Source organism: Mus caroli, chromosome 14, assembly GCF_900094665.2.
Source record: "Mus caroli chromosome 14, CAROLI_EIJ_v1.1, whole genome shotgun sequence".
Lineage (NCBI taxonomy): Eukaryota > Metazoa > Chordata > Mammalia > Rodentia > Muridae > Mus > Mus caroli.
Genome location: NC_034583.1, coordinates 52555880 through 52578375, shown reverse-complemented (window position 1 = coordinate 52578375; position 22496 = coordinate 52555880). Strand labels below are relative to the sequence as shown.

The 22496-nt window shown below is 38.6% G+C and overlaps 1 protein-coding gene across 2 annotated transcripts in view; it reads left to right on the top strand.

The window, feature by feature from the left end:
* Kpna3 (karyopherin subunit alpha 3) overlaps window positions 1-22496 on the top strand; it is a 91180-nt gene that overhangs the window by 40339 nt on the left and 28345 nt on the right. For both annotated transcript variants that reach the window (XM_029469010.1, XM_021181469.2), the window contains exon 2: window positions 12460-12504. In XM_029469010.1, the coding sequence (XP_029324870.1) occupies window positions 12463-12504 (42 nt within the window). In that variant the 5' untranslated portion in view covers window positions 12460-12462. The remainder of the gene's footprint in view (window positions 1-12459; window positions 12505-22496) is intronic.

Sequence of the window (22496 nt, the reverse complement as noted above, 5' to 3'; positions counted from 1 at the left end):
CCAGGCTGGCCTCGAACTCAGAAATCCTCCTGCCTCTGCCTCCCAAGTGCTGGGATTAAAGGTGTGCGCCACCACGCCCGGCTTAGAATCAAGACTCTTAATGCTTAATTAGCCAATCAGATTTATATATCAATCATAACATAATTTACAAGATGCCAATGCAATAATTTCAGAGCCAAATGATAATGACAAAGCTTTAACCCAATTATTCTAACCTTTTGATAACACCACAGCAGTTTCCATTCTGGTTCATGTTCTCTCTCTCTAACTCTTCACTCCACCACCCTTCTCCTGTCCAAACACAAGCCTCCTACTGCCCTAATGTGATTGGACAGGGAAAATCCTGCAACACTGGCTGGTCTTGAACTCACATAAATCTGCCTCTGCCTCCCCAAGTGCTGGGTTAAAGGCATACCACCACCATGCTCAAACTGTAGGTGGTTTTCTTGAGGAAAAAAACATTGCCACAAAATCTTGAGTCAGTGAAATGAAAATTTCAAAGTTAAGAGTGGAAGTCTGTGTTTGGCAAGCCTCTTGAACAGGCTGTTAGAATAGTTGTTGAAGACACCAGTAATATAATCAGGATTTTGACCTGAAAGAAAAACTAAGCCAAGTCACTTGACAGTCTTTAGTGGCTATAAGAGAGACTGTCAGAAATGACACTGATCACAAGAAGATGTTGGTAAATAGTGTGGAAGTATATGAAGACAGATGAGATATTGATCATTACAGGTGGAGTGTTGGGAGTGTGAGTTGTGGCCACTATAGTGATGACTATAGTTAATATATATTGGGAGCTTTCAGCATACCACAGGCACTGCTCCTGTTAGAAGCCTTTGCTATAACCTGAATGATAGGTCTTAGGAACCTTAAAGAAAAGAGACAGACAGGAAGGGGAAGAGAGAAGGGGAGATGGAGAGGGAGACACAGAGAGAGCCAGTAGGTTTCCCCAAACAGCCGTTTGTACATGTGAGGGATCAGTAATAAAGCCCAGGCCAGCTCAGATGTGTGGTCCTCGGCAGTCTGCTAACGTGTTTGACTAGTACATGCACACGTAGTCTGCTGAATAATTCATTTGGTTTTCTTTAGGGGAAAACTGTTCGGTAGGACTTTGATGCTCTGTAATTTGGTGATGACTCTGTTGTTTATTTTGTGTGTTAACTTAGAGCAGTAGGTAAATGTGTGGTTCCATAATTAATAATATCAGTATCTTTACTTGAGATGGTTATTTTATTTTAAAATTTTTTTATTTTTAAATTTCATGAACTTAATGATTTAAAAAAAAAAACCTTTTAAATAACGTTAAGCATGGAAATTAGCCAGACGAAAGTCTATGTAACTCAATGAACAGTTATAATAGATATTTGCAATGGAAGCTGTGGAGCTTTAAATTTTATGCCTTCAGTATTGAATATATTTTATGCACTTGCCTACTTGGTTTGATTTGCTCTTGGTACTGAGATCTTTTTAAAAATATAAAGTTTTAATACTGCCCCAGACTTGGTGCTTGGGAAACACTCTGGAGTGGAGCCAGTAGTCTGTTTTAATAAACCCCAGGATTCTGGAATAGGCTAAAGTTTGAGAATTACTAACTCAAACCAAGTGTAGCATGGGAAGATGACACTAGAGAACTGTTAATACATATTATCAGTGGGATTTTGTTATTATTCATTTGTTTAGGACTACACTCTGAATTGAATTATAATGGTTATCTCTTACTATTTGTATTTTGTTGGCTGTAGCTTGTTGGCGTTTCATCAGTGAATCACAATTCTTTATGCATTTATTTTGGGAACCTTTGGGAACTGGGTGTTGAATGAACCCAGGGCAATAGCTAACTGCTGTCTCTACTGCTGAGCTTTTCTGACCCAGCCTAGAGCACAGTGTTTAACACAAGATGCATGGTAGTGTATTAGTAGTGCTGTTTTTCCCTTTAAACAAACCATGTAATATTTCATACTCAAAAATAGCATTGACCATAATTCTTGAAGCAATAATAAATCAGATTTTTATTAATCCAATACCTATTTTCAGAACTAGAACCAGTAAACTGAAAGCTAGCTATATTTTCCTCTCTGGCCCTATAGCTTCCCTCCCAGAAATAAATACCCATCACAAATTTGTTTCAGCCATTACTTTTCTGTTTTAGATTTATCATACATGCCTGTATATAGAAATTGTATATAGTAGTGACTAATTTTGCTTTTCACAAAACTAATGTGGAAAAAAATCTTTATTAACTTTCAGTGTTGAAAAATAATTGTGTTACAGTTCCTTAATTTTTTTTGGTATTACATACCAGGGATGCCCTCAGACTGTTTGTGTTTGTCTTGTGACACATATATGCAAGAATTTGAGTAGAGTTGAATGTCTTTCAGGATGATTTTTAATGTCACCAAATTTTGCCAGATTGTTTCTGGTAAGTGGTTGCACTGACATTCATCAGTTGCTCCCCGTCTTCCTGGACACTTGGGTATGTAATACTTGTTGAGCTAGAAGTCACACTGTATTTGTTTATGGAGCTTTAATGCACATACCGTTCAGTTCACCCACTGTGTGTTACTCAGCAGCTTTTGATATATTTGCAGAGTTGTGGAACTATCAAAACCAAGGTTAAAATGTTTTCACCATCACAGGCAATCCTAACATCCTTTAGCCTCACCTGCTGTTTCTGGCCCCTCCTCCTCACATTGCCCACTCCCCTGTACCTAAGAAATAGTAATCTTCCCGCCTGTAGATTGCCAATTCTGGGTATTTATAGAGGTGGGATTCTATAGTATGTGGCTTAAAGTTCTTGGGTGTTGCTTGTATGTATTTTATTCCTTTTTGTTATTACACAGTTAATGACTATATAATAAGAACATTGTTTTTGTTGATGAGTTTCAGTTTCTCCAAGACCTTCTAACACTACTTGCCCTTTTTCTAATACCACCTGCTTTTGCATGTGCTCTCCCCCTGAGCTGCAGCACTAGAACTCCTTTTCAAAAATTAGCCATCCTGTGGGCTGCATCTCAGGTGAATGTGCGTTTCTCTGCGAAGTATACTGGTCATTGTCTGCCTTCTTTGGAGAAATGACTGTTTAGCATATCTGTCATGCTTTAATGCTGTCGCTTGTCTTTTTATTACTAAAGTGGTAACTGTAAAGATCTACTGTCTTTTCTAGTTACAAGTCACTTGTTAGGTTTATATGATATGCAAACCTCCCAACAGAGGGGTGTGGGATGTAATTCGTTCATGAGGTTTATGATGTCAGATTCTGTTTGTGATGTTAGAAATCACTGATAAGCATTGTCTGGCTCCTTCAGTTTACTTAGTTGTGATGATAGTGGAATTCTGTCATTCCTTCTTTGATACAATTCTGAGTTTGAAGATAAAATGTTCTTTTAGGAGGTTGATGTCTCATTGCCCTATGTATGGCTTTCATCTCTCTTCAGAAGTAGCTTTGTAATGAATACCATGAAACATGAATGCTTGTTTTGTGGAGGTCCTTAAAGGGCACCAGCACAAAATAACACCATGCAGTTAATTCCTACCTATGGCTACTGAAGAGGGCAGTTTGTGTCCTTATACAATCCGCAAAGCCAAATTGAATTTGGAAATTCTTTTGCCTTTCACCTCCCTTTCCTCAAGTAAGATTTAAAAACTTGAGTTATAATGCTTGGGAAAAACAGTTGATCAAGGAACACGTATAATGTGACTGTTTAATTTGTTTATTGAGGTACAGTTTTTATTCCGTACTCTAGGATTGTAGTATTAGTTTGGATTTAGTTAGCTTACAGGTATGTGACTCGTGTGTGGTCTGGTACTTTTCTGAAGTGGTGGGTTTATTTTCAGTGTGGATACTTAGGCTGTGTTCATCAGAGGCTTCTGATGCCAGAACCACCTGAAAGTTTATGCTAACACTATGCTTTCAACTTTTTCTCTCTCCTTTTTTTTTTTTTCTCACCAGTTTTTGTTAAGGGCCAATAGTTTTTAAAAGATAAAATTGTTAATAGACAAGACCAATAAATATATAATAAAATTTATAAACCTCACTTACAGGCAAAAACAAAACAAAACAAAAAAAACCCAAAACAAAACAAGACAGCTTTTGGATATAGTTTGTTTCACTCCAACTCCTTTCAGGGTCCTTTTCCCTGGTACCCTGTATCCTGATGTGTGCTTGTTTTTGACTTTATACTTAGGTTGGCATCTTTCCTCTCACTCTTTTTTAAAATGCTGTATTTTGTTTGTTTGTTTTTGTTTGGTACAGGGTTTCTCTCTGCATAGCCTTGGCTGTCCTAGAACTCCCTCTGTAGACTAGGCTGGACTCCTACCTCTGCCTCCTGAGTGCTGGGTTTAAAGGTGGGTCACATCATCACACCTGGCTGTTCGTTGACTTCATAAATAAGCTTTCTCTTTTTCTTTCAGTTGTAGATAATAATTCTTAGCTGTTGTCTCTTTAAATACTGCTTCTGTTCATTGCTTTTATCTCTTTAGATCTTGAGTAAACAGGATATTAAATAATTTATTGAACCTTCTGGGTTGTTTTTTTTTTTTTTTCCTTTTTTCCTTTATTTTTATGTCTTGTATTTACTGGTCTTTGCTCCCTTCTTTTCCCTCTTCTCTTCTTTGTGTTTGTTCTTTCTCATTTCCCTTCTCTTCCCCCTCCTCTCCCTTATTCCTTCCTTCCTCCCTCCTCCCTTTCCACAGAATTTCAGTATAAAGCACATATTACACATGAAATTAGGATCCTCCTAATGCAGCCACCAGAGTGCCCGAATCCCAGGCATGTATCACTACACTGAACTCTTAATTGGTAAATTCCTTCTAACTTATCTAACTTTTTATCTGTTTGTGTGTGTGTGTTTATTGTAACCAACTTGTGAGAGTTGGTTCTCTGCTACAGTGTGGGTCTGTGGGAAGAGTCTCTCTGCAAACACCACATCCAGGAAGAAGGAAGTCTGGTTCAGTGTGACTCGGTAGCTCTTGTTGTTTCAAACTTCTAGAATCTGCTGCTAGGAAGTTTATTTTAGGCATATTTAAGTACAACTCAACTTGGAAAAGACCATTTCTTGGTGTAACATAATCTTGTGTACAGTTAAAGCTTAAGCATTAGTTAAGTTGGAACTCTTTTCAAAGTACATGTCACCTTTTCCATAAAAAACGGATTGTATAGATAGATTACATGTACCATCTTAAGGGCCCTGAGGTGAGGTGAGGACCTGGTGTAGCCTCATTCATACAGGTAGTGCACGGTTCACCAGGCTCTTAACCACATCCATTCCCAGCCTTCTGGGTGGAAAACAGTTTATGCATTTCTTCCTTTGAAGAGGCAGCCTTGTGTTTAACATTCCTAGTTTCCCTAGTGCTCCTCTGTGAACACAAAGATCTTGTGCCCTCTGCAGGTCCTAGGGATTGAACTTGGGTGGCAAATTGCTTTTACCTGCCAAGCCATCTCGTGCCCCTCCTCTGATTTATTTTAAACTTAACAAAATCTGTATTGAACCACAACAAAACTACTATAAAATTAACTATCAGTTATGTTAGTATTTTTACATTTTACAGCTTAATTCTAGTATCATAGATCCAAAAGAGATGAGGATTATTCTCTTTGTTCTTGCCATTTGTTCTGATTTTTTTTTTTTTTTTTTTTTGAGACAGGGTTTCTCTGTGTAACCCTGGCTGTCCTGAAACTCACTCTGTAGACCAGGCTGGCCTTGAACTCAGAAATCCACCTGCCTCTGCCTCTCAAGTGCTGGGATTAAAGGCTTGTGCCACCACTTCCCGGCCTGATCTTTTATTATGATTCTGTTTATTGTGGTTTATTTCCTAGCACATAGGGACATGATTGATCTTCAGAGGCTACTTCCCTTTAGTAAACGTGCAATCTGCCTGTATCAGAAACAGTCTGTTGAGACATTTTGAAGTTCTAAGTAAGCCTTAGTGTTTGTTTAGCTCTGCAGCTTTGGTCTGGGGTAGGACTTACTTTTGTTCCCAACGTGCAGTGGATAGTATCATCATAACTTCCTTCTCACATGCTCTTACAACTTATCCTCAGGCTTAACCTGATACTGCTGCTGGTCAGTATTACAGCTTTGTTTGTTTTAAACAAAATGTAGTTAAGGAAAAGCAGCCCTCTCAGAGCTTATTCCAGAAGTTACTGTTTTGTATTATTAAGAAGACGATAATTAAGAATTACTTAAGAAATTTTCTTAAAACTCTCTGCAGTAGTGTTGTCACACTTTGGTTCTTCATAATCCAAACCTCAAGCCTGCATTTTTAAGTTTGGAGAGTTTCCAAGTAAGGATTATTGTAGTGGTCTCCAGAGAAGCAGAACTGATAGATAAGGTAAGTAGGTGGTGGAGGAGATGTGCTAGTGTCAGTGGCTTCATTTTGGAAGCTGAGAAGTTCCACAATGCCCGTTTGCTGGGTAGAGAACCAGGAAAGCCAGCAGTATGCCTCAGACTGAGGCTGTAGGCCCAGGAAGGGAGGCAAGGGAGGCAAGGGTGGGCAGACTGCTGTGAGTCCAGAGGATAGGAAGTGTGCTTACAGGCAGAGAAGGAAGATGTCCCAGACTTAGGCTAAAATCTACCCATCCTTTGCCTTTCTGTTCTATGCCCACTTGTGATAGTGATAGTTTTCACTCTGCTTACCAACAGATGTTACTGTCCAGTGAAACACCCTTACAGACATACCCTAGACCATTCAGTTGATAAAAAGTGAAGCTACCTGGAGGAGAATGAATGCGGGGCCTATTGTAGCACTGAGAATAATTAGTACTTTACCAGCTATGTGGTTATACCTTCATTTAATAAATTGACAACCAGTTTTAAAATCACAAGAATTGTACATGATGTTACTTGGTAAGTATTTGAAGTCTGTTTTTAAATTCTTAATCAGTTTTTCTGTATCATCACAAAGTACCCTAGATAGTGAATTTCCAGGAGGGAAAGGTTGTTTACTTCCTTTTCTTACCTTATTTTGCCTTCTGGTACCAAGAGCTCCTGGGATTACAATGCAGAGTAATAACTGAGTGGAATCTTCTTCTTGTTCTTAATCTTAGGAGGAAAATACTCAGACTTGTGACAACTCTCAAGTATGTTAATAATAGTTTCTTTCCCCTTTTATTTGATTTGGAGTTCTTCTGCAATTTTTTTTTGAAAGATTTTATTATGAATGGGTTTAGTGTTTTGTTTGCTATGTAGCCCTGGCTGGCCTGGAACTCCACTGCAGGGAGTGGCCTGCCTCAGACTCCACTGAGTTTGGGATTGAAGGTGTGTGCCACCATGCTCAGCTGGGTATAGTTTTTTCAAATACCTTTATCGTTTTTGTTTGTTAATATGGTTCACAGTGATCAGTTTTCAAATACAGAAGCAGTCTTGGATTCTGGAATAAAGTCCATTTGCTGGTGATGTATATTTCTTTTTGTACATTTTGTCCCTCTGTACCTGCCATGATTATGTGCTGTCTTTACTGATGCCTGAAACCATGGGTAGTTGTATGCCTTGTATATAACTTACTTTCCTCCTATATAGGCATCCTGATGATTTGAGTTTAATTTAGCAATTTAGGAACAGTAAGAGATTACCAATAGTTAAAAAAACTGTTATAACAATATATTGTAATAACTTTTATGTGACATATATATCCTAACATACCTTATTATATTGTACTTCTGTGATGATTTCAGTGCCTACATGATGAGAATAGATGAAATGAGGTGAGGTTATAGAGGCCATTGGGGGTTTTAATACAGCATTGGAATACCACATAAGGCTTACCTGAACACAGAGCAGTGCCTCAGCAGTTGATGTGATAGCTAACATGGTGTTAAGTAACAGCCAGGCAGATAGTACAAAGGGATGAATTGTGTGATGGTCAAGGAGTAGCATTTAATCGTGCTGCTCAGAATGATATAGACTAGTTTATTTTTGTGATTTTGTATATTATATGCATTGTGTAAACATGTATGTGCTTCCTGGCATATGAGTAGGGACCAGAGGAGGACTTGGATTTTCTGCTCTATCACTATCTGCTTTATTTCCTTGAAGCAGAGTCTCTTATTGAACCCGAAACTTGTCATTTTAGCTAGGCTGGCTATTGAGTTGCTGGGCCAGCCTGTCTCTACCTCCTCCTAATGCTGGGTCTTCAGGCGTGTGTGTTCCTACCCAGTGTGTGTGTGTGTGTGTGTGTATAGTAAGATCTAGGGTTTTTATTTCAGGTCTTCATACTTATATGCAACCAACACTCTTAACTACTGACCTATCACCCCAGCCCCCATTTAATATTTTTAGACTGCAGTTGACAGTGGGTAACTAAAGACTTGGAAAGTAAAACTCCTGGTATGGAAGAGCTACTATATATTGAATATTATTTGGTATTTTTTTGTTAAGAGTTTTCATATCTATATGCAGAGAGGATATTGACTTGCAATACTCATCTCCTATTTTTTAGAAAGATGTGGTGTGGTGTCTTAGTCAGGGTTTGTATTCCTACACAAACATCGTGACCAAGAAGCAAGTTAGGGAGGAAAGGGTTTATTTAGCTTACACTTCCACACTGCTGTTCATCACCAAAGGAAGTCAGGACTGGAACTCAAGTAAGTCAGGAAGCAGGAGCTGATGCAGAGGCCATGGAGGGATGTTCTTTACTGGTTTGCTTCCCCTAGCTTGCTCAGCTTGCTCTCTTATAGAACCCAAGACTACCAGCCCAGAGATGGCACCACCCACAAGGGGCCTTTCCCCCTTGATCACTAATTGAGAAAATGCCTTACAGTTGGATCTCATGGAGGCATCTCCTCAACTGAAGCTCCTTTCTCTGTGATAACTCCAGCTGTGTCAAGTTGACACAAAACCAGCCAGTGCATGTGGATAACTGATGCTGTGGTTCTGCCACCCCGAACCCCCAACTTCAGAAAACTTCTCCATTTAAATCCTCTGAGCTTTGACAGGAAACAAATTTAAATTACATTTTTAGTTATAGTATTATTAACTTACTTTCTCTGTTAGGTGGTAAGATATAGTTTGTTTTTCAGAAATTCTCCCAGTTCATCTAAATTAACAAATACATGTGTGTTTCCAGTTACTCCTTATTCTTGTGATGTTATAGACTGTAGTTCTCTGTCTTGATTTGCAGTATAAGTAGTTTGTGTCCCCCTTTGTCTGTACTTTTGGTGTTTTTTCTTTCAGTATTTTGTCAGTAATGCTGATTTTACTTTCAGGGAGAAAACTTTGTTTCATTGTTCTTTTTCAGTTTTATCAATTTGTATTTTTTTTTTCCTGAAATTGGTTTTTATTTTATGTATGTTTTGTCTCTGTATCTGTCTGTGGCATACAAGCACCAACAGATGCCAGAAGAGGGCATTGGATCCCCTGGGACTGGAGTTACAGACAGTTGGGATCCCCAATATGGATGCTGGGAATCACATCTGAGTCTTTTGTAAGAGCAACCACTAGGCCATTTCTCCTGCACCTAACGGTTTCTCTTCTTTGTTACTTCCTTCTTGTTTTATTTCCCCCTTCCCTGCCAGAGTCCAGCAGCTCTAGTTTTTAAAAATAAAAAAATAAAAAAATCAAGTATTTTAACACTCATCTTTGTCTTTAAATCTGAAAGGGGTTCTTAATAGTATATAATTGAATCATTTTTAAAGTTCATTCTTCCAGTTTCCTACTTGTTTGGAAAGTAAAGAGTGGCAAACTGAATTTAGTAGTTATATGAGATTGTAGGGGACATTTCATACTCAAATTATAACATCCTGCTACTTGGCTCCTCATAGATATATGTTCAGACTCCTCATAGATGTATGTTCAGATGCATTTAGCCCACGTTTTGGAAAGCTCCATCCATAGTCTTAGAGTTCCAGCTTTGTTCAAAAGTCCAGTTGAATTTTCTGAGGCTCAAGGTAGTCTCTTAACTGTGAGTCCCTGTAAAATTAAAAAGAAATTAACTTTCAATCTACAGTGACACAGAATAAATATTCCTATTTAAAAAGGGAAGAATGGAGACAGCATGGAAAGACCAAAAGACTGAATCCCAAGGGCAAATACTACTCTCAGCAGTTCCATGTCTGCATCTGAGATGTGTGGGCCTCCCTGGACTTTGGGTGGCCCCACTCTACAGCTTTGCTCCTTGCAGCACACATGGCCTTATAGCTTCCTTTTATAGACATCCTGTATCCCTGACATTTCCAGCATGCTGGAGTCCTCATTGCAATGTAGGATTTACCTTAGCTTAATATAGTGGCCTCACAGATTCTTCTTGCAGTGAATCTGACTCTGCCACATGTTGCCTGACCTCTTCTGAAACGCTGGCGTAAGTCTGCATGACCTTGTATTTTACATGCCTGCAAAATTGGAACCATATGGATTTTGCCACCAAGTAGTACTGCTTGTCTGAGGGATAGTCAAAGACCGCTTAGACCAAGACTGCAGTGGACACGTGTCTTCATGGCTAAGCTCAGGCAGTATGTTTCTTTAGGCAGCCAGTTTCGAGCAGAGAACTCTTAACAGAGGCTTTCTTGTTTAGGCACTCTGCTTCAAATGAAAGTTTTTCAAACAGATTTTCAGTTTTACAACATGGAGCCTTTGATGGATGGGATCTTGCCATTAAGGCACCATGGGTGTGAAGGTATCTCCAGAAACCAGAAGAGAATGATGTATTTCTTGAAACTAGAGTTACAGGTAGTTGTGAGCTGTCCAGTATGTATGCTAGGAATCAAACTCTTATCCTCTTGAAAATTGGCAAACACTTGAACCATGAGCCAACTCTTAAGGACAAAAAACATTTTTACGGTTCCAATTCAATATGCAAGTTCTTCTTTATTACCCTAATCTCCTTAACATTTATAGCATCTTTGTCATATCTGTCACTTTTAAGTTCAACATTGCTTTCTTCACCAAATAACACTTTCTCCCATTATTTCTGTTCAGAATTCTTGCTGTAAGCCAGGTTAAAGGCAATAAACACCATTCATGCAATAGTCTGGAAGTTAGGGTGTCTTGAAATTTCCTTCTCCAAACAAATTAGTTCTTTACTTTTTAATTCAATTCAGCATCTGTAAAGTTTCCAGAAAATAGGCAGAATGTAGTCTTTTTTTTTTTTTTTCTTGTGCCAGAATGTAACATGAATAGCCATTTGGCCTAGCTCCTATAGAACTTTTGTTCCCCTAAGGAAATCTATGAACACAGTGTTTATTGTTGATATTTCTGCTGGCATTCTAATTTCTAATTTCCTAGGCTCCTAACAGAATAGCTGATTGCTCTATAGCACCTATTTCTAAATTCTCTTAAATTCCTCCTACAAGACCATTTCCAGCAGTCTTATCTATATCGCATGAGTTGTTAGAGTAACCGTAATCAAGTACCTCAAAGAAGTAGCTTAAGAAGGCAGAATTTATTTTGATTCATGGATTGAGGGGATAGAATCCGTCATGGTAGGGAAGGCGTGATAGCAGAAACACGAGAGGTAGCTGCTCATGCATGACAAGGCTGTAACCAGAAAGCAAATTGCATGTTACTTTAAAATATGAGTAAAGAGATAGAATTCATTGGTTATAAGCCTCATTTGGCTGACTCCAGCAAAACTATAATTTACTGGAAGAATGAGGTAGTTTATGGATGAGGATATGGGTATTGTTGATTCTGTGTCCAAATTCTCTGAGAATTTAATGGCACCTTGTTGCTTAGGTCTCGAGGTGCCACTACAGGTGACTGACTGTTCTGCTATGTATGGTATTTGCCAGGAGACAAGATAGGAGAGAGTAAGGCTATTTAGATTTCCTACATTTGATACACTACAGAGAGGGTATAACTCTACACCGGCACGTACCCACCACCACCAAAACAAAACCAAAACCGAAACCAAAACCTGGGTGCACTTTGGATAGGAGAGTGGATTACTAGTTGCCAAGCTACATCACAATTTACATGAATCAACCAATAGACATTTGATACAACACTGTCAGCTTTCTAGCTAATCACTGTTTATTGTTTAAAAAGAATTAGGTAGATGCAGTGGTGTGTGCTTGCGATCTTAGCACTTGGGAGGAAGCTGACGTAGGAAGAGTTTGATTCAAGACCAGCCTGAACTATGTAGTAAGAGCTTGTCTCAAAAACAGATTAAGTAAATGAATCAAATTTTTATTTTAAGATTAAGTTGGGGTCTGGAGAGATGGCTCAGGAGTAAGAGCACTGGCTGCTCTTCCAGAGGATCCAGATTCAATTCCTAGCACCCACATGGTGCTAGACTCTTTTGTAACTAGCTCTAGGTGATCCAGTTCCCTCTTCTGACCCTCACGGGCACTGTCTGCAGTTGTACACAGTCATATATTCAGGCAGACATAACATATAAAATAAAAAAAAAAATAGAACCTCAAAAACTGTTCAGAAAAGATTATTTTGGTTCTAAAAAGAAGACACCGGTTTACATTTTAGCAGTATTAAAATTTTGGTACTAAAGTAATCTTATTTTCCTTTTTAGACGATGCGAAGACACAGAAATGAAGTGACAGTTGAACTCCGGAAGGTAAGGGGACTATGTATTTTTAAAAAAATAAAAAACAAGACTGGCTGGGGATATATATATGTATATATAGCACTTAACTCCTGTAATCTCAGCTTTTGGGAGGTAGAGGCAGGAAGATTGAGACCGGGCCATCTAAAGTCACTAGCTGAAAAAAGACAAAGCTATTAACTCTTATGTCTGAATGTAAATGTTCAGTGAAAGTTTATGAGGATCAGCTTAAAACTTTTATTACTGGTAATAGTAATTTTCTCCACTTTGACATATTATATTAAACTTAAAATCTGTTGGCAGTGGTTGATTGATCAGGTAAGCTAAAAGTAAGGAAAAGTTAAAATCTTACTTTTAGCAACATTTCTCATTAGGCTGAGCAGATTCAGTATTTCAATTAGTTGTTTGACTTCTTAAAGTAATTCTTTAAAAAATATCCCATGTTTTGGGGCACTTAGATAGCTCAACAAGTAAGGGCACTTGCCACAAAGTTTGACAACCTGATTGTTATCCTCATGTTTATAAGGAGAAAACTAACTCCCTCAGCTTGACCTTTGACCTCCACCTGTGCACTACCACATGCACACACACCGTCTATACAAAATATTACAGGTTGAACTGGGTACGATAGCTCAAACCTGTGATCCCAATACTTAGAAGGTTGTGAGACAGAATTGCCATAAGTTTAAGGCTAGCCTGAGTTTGTGGGCTGTCTCAAAAAACCCTCCAAACAGAATAAAACAATGGTTTTAGTCAGTGTTCTATTTCTGTGAAGAAACACCATGGCCATGACACCTCTTATAAAGGAAAGCATTTAATTGCAGCTGGCTTACAGTTCAGAGGTTCAGACCATTATCATCATGGTGGGAGCATGGTTCTCTGGAAGCATACATACACAGGCAGACATGGTGCTGCAGAAGGGAAGAGTTCTACATGCAGATCTGGAGGCAGAAGAAAGAAGAGAGAACCAGTGGGCCCTCAAAACCCCCACAGTGACACCTTTCGTCTACCAAGGCCATACCTCCTAATCCTTTCAAACAGTCGCCACGCCCTAAGTGTTCAAATATATGAGCCTGTGGAAGACATTCTTATTCAAACAGCCACCACAGCCTTTCCCTGAACTTTCTTGTTAGGTATGTAAGAAAAATTGTAAGATTATATCAGTTTGGGCAGAGCATTTTACAAAAGTCTAATGCTCATTCCTGATTAAATACTGAACACATTAGGAATGAGAGGCATTATTACCACATTTTGATGAAGAATAACCACATACTTTGTATTTAATGGTGAAAGACTGAAAGCTTTCCCTAAGGTTTGGCAGCAGGTCAGGAGGATTCATTCTTTTTTTTTTTTTTTTTTTTTCCGAGACAGGGTCTCTCTGTATAGCCCTGGCTGTCCTGGAACTCAATCTGTAGACCAGGCTGGCCTCGAACTCCACCTGCCTCTGCCTCCCAAGTTCTGGGATTAAAGGCGTGCGCCACCACGCCTGACTTAGGGGGATTCATTCTTACTGTTGTTAATTATATTGTTGGAAGTTATAGTCAGTGCCAGAAGAATAGGAAGGAAAAGATAACTTTTGTTTATGACAAAATTGTCTATGGAAAAATCCTAAAGTATTCACTCTTAGGACTGATAATGTGGATCAGTTGGTAGTAGAATGCTTACTAACATATAAGAAGAAGCCCTTATTCTATCGCAGCACCACATAAAACAGTCATGATGCTGCATACCAGTAATCCTAGCACTTGTAGACAGGAGAATCAGGAATTCAAAGCCATCCTTAGTTATATAGTGGGTTTAAGGGCCAACCCTGGGATTATATGAGACCCATTTTTTTCCAAAAAAAAAAAAAAAGGTTAGAAGATCTAGACATCTAGCCTATAAATGAATTTTATAAGCATGAAGTTCAGTTCATAAAAATAAAAATCATAGTATACTAATAATATGCAGGAGCACAATTAAAAACAATACTATTTATAGTTGCTCTAGAGAAAAGAAGATACCTAAAATGTGGGAGATAGCAAGATGGCTTAGTGGGTAAAGGCTTTCTTTCATTGGCAAGCCTTGATGACCCAAGTTTGATTTTTCAGGATGTACAAGGTGGAAATAATCAACTCCTGTGAATTTTCCTCTGACCTCCACATATGTATTGGCACACATACAAATAAGTACATAATAACATGTATAAGATCTGTATACTGTAAGCTATGAAGTGCTAACTAGAAGGAAGATTTTATATAAACAGTTAAATATACTATATTCATAAATGGGTAACCCCAATATAGTAAAGGTGCTAGCCCATATCAATCTGTTGGTTTAATATGTTATCTATTAAATCTTAATCAAGAATTTTTGTAAACATAGAAAAGCTTATCATAAAATGTACTCTAGCCGGGCGTGGTGGCACACGCCTTTAATCCCAGCACTCGGGAGGCAGAGGCAGGCATATTTCTGAGTTCGAGGCCAGCCTGGTCTACAAAGTGAGCTCCAGGACAGCCAGGGCTATACAGAGAAACCCTGTCTCGAAAAACAAACAAATAAACAAACAAATGTACTCTAGGATAGGTAACATAGTCTTGGGGGAAAAAAAACAACCAAGAAATTGCTTTTGAGTACATAGTAAATAGTAACCAGTACTTCACTGTTATCAGACAGGTACACAGATCCATGGAACAGATACAAAACTCAGAAGTAGACCCAAATCCAGAAGCAGACCCTCAACAGATTGCTTGCTTGCTTATCTATGTATTTAATGGTTCTGTGAATTGAACCTATAGAGCACATATTAGGCCTCTACTTCCAAGCTGTAGCTTTAGCCCTCAGCTGATTTTTGGTAACAGTGCAATTTGATTTCATTGGAAGAAGCATACCCTTTTATCAAGAGGCATCAAACAATTGAACATACATACATACATATTTAAGAAGTTGGAGAGATGGCTCAATGGTTTAGAGCACTGGCTGCTCTTCTAGAGAATCTGGAGTTCCAGCCCCCACATAATGGATCACAAACCCAGTCCTTGGGTTTCTGGTGCTGCCTTCTGGCCTCTGTGGGAACCAGGCACATGCAGCATATGCAGACATGTAGGTAAGCAAAACATCTGAACACATAATAATAATAAAGTTTTAAAAACAACAAAAAGTGTACCTGAGCCCAAACCACACCATGTGCAAAAATATAGACTCAGGTGATAGGTTTAAACATGAAACACAAAAGTATAAAAGTTGTAGAAAAAAATCATGAAGAAAATGTTGAGAGTCTAGGGTAAGACATAGACTTAAGAGTAAGCCACAGAAACATAGTCTATATAATAAGACAAGCTGTGGGTGAGTCTCTCTGGCTTCCCCATACACACCTCCTCAGTCCAACATATTAGCTCATTTCCCCCATCTAGTACCAGTCGGCCTGTATCTTTTGATAGGAGAATTGAGGCCATTGATATGTAAAGTTATCATTGAAACATGTATGTTAAATATGGCTACAAGCCAAACCCAAAGAAAACACAGGGAGAATGTTTAGGGCTGAAGAGAGGAGTGAACATATCAGTCAGACTGGAAAGATACACAAAGTACTACTGAGAACAGAAACAGCACGGAAAATCAACACCACAGTGACAGGCTGGCTGAATGAATAAAGAAAAAAATTGCATCAGTATTTTATACATCTTAGCCTTAAAGACAGGCATTTCCTTAAATTAAAAGGCTAGACAAAAGTACCAGTTAGTGGACAGGTGTCTGTATCTTACTACCTGACAAAATAGACTGCAAGTGAAAACTGATTAGAAGAGATAGAGGGTACTTCAGTCTAAGCAAATAGTTAACCAAGAAGACATTGCTATCCTTACTGTATGTGTAATTTCATTTAGGGAAAAAACCAAACAAACAAACCAAAAACTACTACTGGATTTATAGGCACAGTTTCACATCAGTTTCATTAATAAATGATTTTAGTACCCCAATTTTCTCCCCATAGACAGGTCAAATGGACAAAAATAAAAAGAGAAACATCAGAATTAATTGACACCTTGCATTAGATGGATTTAATAGGTATACACAAAATAATCCATGCAGACCACAGTAGTATAATTCTATGCATCAGTCCACATATGATTCTCTAGAGTAAACCACATACTGGAACATGAAACAGGGTTTTTTTTTTTTTTGCTTTTTGTTTTTGTTTTTTTTTAAATTAAAAAAGATTGATGGGCAGTGGTGGCGCATGCCTTTAATCCCAGCACTTGGGAGGCAGAGGCAGGGGGATCTCTGAGTTCAAGGCCAGCCTGGTCTACAGAGTGAGTTCCAGGACAGCCAGGGCTACACAGAGAAACCCTGTCTTGAAAAACCAACAAAACAAAACAAAACAAAACAAATCCCCAAAAGATTGAAAATGCTCCCTGCATTCTACCTTACCACAGTGTAATAAAAATTGAAATATATACAGAGATTAAACAACTTATTATTGAATAATGAATGGGTCAAAGAAGAAATGAAGAAAGAAGAATTTCTTGGAACTAAATGAGAATGTAAACACAGCATGAACAGTCTCGGACACATCGAAAGCAGTTCTATAAAGACAAGAGCACACCAAGTCCAAGTTATTCTAAAATTCAGAGCAGAAACTAATACATGTAATAGAAACAAAGAAAACAAAACAAAGAGTCAACAAATCTAAAGAGCTGATTCTTTGAAAAGATAACAAGAGTGACAGACTCATGTCTTAATTAACCAAAGGTAATAGAGGATTACATATTAACAGATGGGAACAAGGAAACAATACAACAGACACCAAAAAAATTCAGATGTTATAGGGGAATACTTTAAAAACCCACAACATTTCCTTAAGCTGGAAAACCTCAAAGGCATGATGAAATCTCTAGATTCAGCATCAAGAGTTATAACCTAAACAGATGCATAACTAGTGAGATTGGAATAATAATAAAAATAGAAGACAACAAAACCAGATAGTCGAGGACCAGTTGGAGTCAAAGTAGAATTGGAAAAAGTATCTCTAGCCAATCCGTAAACTATTCAAGAATAGAAATGATGGTGGTTTGAATATGCTTGGCCCAGGCAGTGGCACTATTAGAAGGTGGGGCCTTGTTGGAGTAGATGTGTCAATGTGCATGTGGGCTTTAAGACCCTCATCCTAGCTATCTGGAAGCCAGTAATCTCCTAGCAGCCTTAAGATGAAGATGGAGAACTCTCAGATCCTCCTGCACCATGCCTGCCTGGATGCCACCGTGTTCCAACCTCTGAACCTGTAAGCCAGCCCCAATTAAATGTTGTCCTTAGAAGAGTTGCCTTGGTCCCAGTGCCTATTCATAGCAGTAAAACTCTTAACTAAGACAGAAATAGAAACTCCCAAACTCCTTCTCACAAGCCAGTGTCACTCTAATACCCAAACCAGGCATAACAAGAAAAGAAAACTCCAGGTCAATACTCCTGATCAACAAAGACTCAAAAATACTGAACTAAACTTTCTGTTTCCATTCTCTGGGAACTCCCCATATATTCATATCCAGCTCTTCCTTACCCCATTCCTTGTGTCAACCCCCAATACCAGAGCCATTCTCTATCTGGGAATCAGCTGACCATACTGGACTAGAATCAGGTAGGCAGTCTTTATTCTCCCTCCTATCCTCCCTTTCCAACTCCCCAGTCTCACCCTTTAGCAGACCACTTACAGAGTCCTGTACTTCCCCTCTGCCTCCATTCCTTGGGGACTCTGTAGAACTTAGCAGCAGTTTCAAACCTTGCTGCCCCACCCATCCCCTGTGCCAGCCACCAAGATCTGAAGGCACTCTCTACTATGCTCATCTGAAGATCAGTCAGGTGATTTTATTCTCCTTCCTGTCCTCCATTGAAAACTTTTCAGTCTCATCCCCAGCCCAGTAGTAGATGTCCTTCAAGGGCTAGTCATCTCTTCCTGACTCCACTCCTGGGGACCTTCACCAAACCTCGTGGCAGATCCAGCTTGCTTCCTTCCTGTGGATTCCCTTCAACTCTCTTCTCCCTTCTGTCTTGGCTTCATTTCTTCAGTTCAACCCCTGATACCTAACAGCACATTCTATCAGGATCCCAGGGACCACACCTGGTAGGGACTTCTATGTTCCTTAACAGACAACCCATAGCCACCACACGGTCCTCAGATTTAGAGAGAGAACTAGTAGTGCTGCCACACTCACCCAATAAAGACCAGACCAATGATAAATACCTAGACTCACAAGCATCCAGAACTAAGATGCCTAGACAACAGTGCAGAAACTCAAACATTAATAGTCAAGATAATATGCCTCCATCAGAACCCAGCAACCCTCTTACAGTAGGCCCTGAGAAATGCAGTCATAGCTGAAGCACAAAACAAGGGCTTCAGAATAGCATTTACGCCGGACGTGGTGGCGCACACCTTTAATCCCAGCACTTGGGAGGCAGAGGCAGGTGTATTTCTGAGTTCAGAGTCCAGCCTGGTACACAAAGTGAGTTCCAGGACAGCCAGAGCTATACAGAGAAACCCTGTCTGGAAAAACAAACAAACAAACAAACAATAGCATTTACAGATATGTTCAAGGACTTTAAAGTTGATAGTAGTAAATTCTTCAATGAAGTCTGAAAATATAAAAAGTGGAATAAATTAATGAAAATAATTGAAAACATGAAAGTAGAAATAGAAACAATAAAGAAAACAAAAACTGCAAATCAAAGTTTAGGAAATAAAAAAAACCTCAGAGGTAAGTCCCACTAACAGAATATAAGAAGTGGAAGAGATGATCTCAGGCTTTGGATAATTTAGTTGAAGAAAATGTTAAATCTAAAAACATCCAGGAAATCTCAGGCATTATAAACAGACTAAATCTACAAATAATAGGAATAGAGGAAGAAGAAACAAGCCTAGGTTAATAAAAGTAAAATATTTTCAACAAAAACATGCAGAGAATTTTCCTAATACAAAAGGTCTCTCTCTTACCTGGGTTGTATTCTGATTTTTTAAATTTTAAATTTTTATTATTATTATTAGATGCCTATTTCCTTCCCTTACCCCTCCCCTCCTCCTCCTTCTCCTCTCCTCTCTTCTCTTCTCTTCTCTTCTCTTCTCTTCTCTTCTCTTCTCTTCTCTTCTCTTCTCTTCTCTTCTCTTCTCTTCTCTTCTCTTCTTTGTTTTGAGACAGTCTTTGTAAATCCCTGGGCATCCTAGAAATTATTAGAGATCTGCTTGCCTCATCCTCCAGAGTGCCAGTTACAACCTCTTAGCTACATATATAAAAAGATTACATGATTCCTTGGGAAAAATGCTTAATCAGGGGTTAGGGAGGTGGGTGTACAGAGAGAAGCCTACAGAATTAACTTGAGTGTTATATAAGGCCATTTTCTTTAATGTCAATGAAATTAAGTTAGAAATTAATGAGTAAGCTAGATTTGATGGTATATTCCTATAATCCTACTCTTTAAGGAGCAGGAAGAGCTCTACAAGTTTAAGCCTAGCCTTTTCCACTCAGTGAATTCTAGGCTAACTGGGGCAACATAGTGAGATTGTCCTAAAAGCATTATCAACAATAAAAACACAGAAAACAAAAACAACAAAAAAACCCAAACCAGTGAATAAGAAAGTAAAGCTTGATAATTGTGAAAGTCTTTTAAACTAAATCATTTGAGCATCAACATGATCTTATCTCAGTCAGAACCTATAGAATGTTGTTATATTTTAAACAGTTAAGGCAAGTTGAATTAACAAATATTAGGAATCCTAAAATTTTAATTCTCAAATTCTAAATTCTGTTAATTAAGAAAGACTTAAGAAAATGAGTGTATCAAGTGAAACTAAGTACTTCAAAACAGTAGTCATTGTATTCATTGTCTGACCTGAGAGTGGTTGCTTGTTAAGGGGTTCACTATATCTGGGGTTAGTAATTAATGATCTAGGGTCGTCTCTGTAAGTGTCTGGATGTTGGCTGAGACCTTGCTTGTTCTCCACGTTTGTTGAGGGTTTCCCTGATAGTCTGAGAAGGCGCAGTAGGAGAGGAGGACAGTCTCCGCCCTCCGAGGACTTGAAGCTCTCTAGTCGAAAGCTCCTCTGCCCAGGCAGGCAGGCACACAGCTCCACCTCTGCTCAGCACAGACTGCACTGCTGCAAGTGTGGGACAGGGAGGAGAGCTTGTGTAAGCACCTACACGTAGGGAGGTAGATGGGCAGGGTAGGTGTGGATTACCCGTGCTGAGTTCTAAAAACAAATTAATCAGGAGCTAAAAACTACTGTAATTTCTTTTTCCTTTTTTTTTTGCAAGACAAAAGTAGTATTGTAGGTGAGTACTAGCAGACATTCAAAGAAGCAAGTAATTCCAGTTTGTTAAATGATTTCAGATGTAAGAAAAGAAGACACACTTCCCAGTTCCTTATGAAACAAGAAAAAAACACCACCAGAGCATCAAATGATGCTTGTCACGCAGTTCCACTTGGGGAAAGCAAAGAACATTTAAACAAAATCTTAATAAACTGAGTCCAATAATACATAATTTAGAAAACTTTTGGAATGTTTGTCCTTGAATTAAAAGGTTAGTTTAACATTGAAAAAATGGGTTGTTTCACCCCCATTTGCAGAGGAAAGTGGGAAGTTGATAAAAGAGGAACATAATTTGGTAAAACTAAATATTCTCTCATGAATGAAAGGAAACCTAACAAGTTAGATATAGAAAGGTTCTTTCTGCTCTGTATGGTGGCACGTGCTTTTATCCTGGCACTCTGAAGGCAGAGGCAGCCACATCTCCTTGAGTTTGGGGCTAGTCTGGATGCATAGCAAGTTAAACAGGCCTATTGGGGGGTCTACTTACTCTACCTAGTGAGACACTGTCTCTCAAAATAAAATGTCAGAAATGTTCTTCCAAACTAGACAAGAGCATACTTATCTGTATACCACATGGCTGTATATAATGTCCAAGTACTGTCCTAAGAGTGGGGAATGTATGTCTATACCTGGAAGAGCAGGACAGGAGTAATGGATAAGATTCCTGAAAGGCTTTGGAAGCATAACTTTTCAGGTGCTAAGAAGCTGGACTAAACCAGCATGAAAATAGAAGGGATCAAGGTTAGAATAGTTTGGGGAAGAGGTATTCTCTTAAGGTCTCTAACCACATGACTGAAACGGCTTGAAGGAAAGAGTTTATTTCATCTCTAGCTTGCGTAGTCAATTATCTAGGGACGTCAGTAGGAACTGAAATGGAGGCCATAGAAGAGTGTTGCTTACTTACTGGTGTGTACCTTGTGGCTTGCTATCCTGCTTTCTTAGAGTACCTGAGACCACCAACCCATGGATAACATTTCTAGCAGTTACCTGGACCCTCTGAAATTAACCATTAAGCAAGACAGTGCCCCAAGGTCTTGTCTCTAGACAAATCTCATGGAGGTATTTTCTTAACTGAGAGTTCCTGTAGTTTGTATCAAGTTGACAAAAAAAAAAAAAAAAACTAGCTGGGGTTATAGTTGTACTGAAAGTTGATTTGTTTAAACTTTTAAATGGAATAAGTTGTTAGCTTTTTGGAAACAATTTCAGATTTGTAGTTTGAAAGTTAAAGTTCAAAGAATAATACAAAACCACTGTGTATATCCTTGTGGCACCTAGTTTCTTTGGATTGTTAGCATTTTCAATATTTGCTTTATTTCCTTTTTAATTTATATGTTACTCACAGTCATTTTCCTTTATGCCAGCTCTAGTAGGGTTTCCTTTAGTATATCAACTCATATTTCATAAGAAAGAGACTTATGTAATAGCACACTTACAAGATTAATGAGGATTATGTCTAATCAGTAGAGTCAACTTGGAATTTGCAAAGTCTAAGTCAAAAAGAGATAGGTCCTGCATTTTTTTATGGAGCTCTTCTCCAGTCTTTCTCATCATTAGTGACTGTATCTTTGTAGCATACAGGGTTTTTTGTTTGTTTTACCCTCGCAATGATAGATTAGGGTTAGTCTTTTTTTTTTTTTTTTTTTTTTTTTTGGCTTTTCGAGACAGGGTTTCT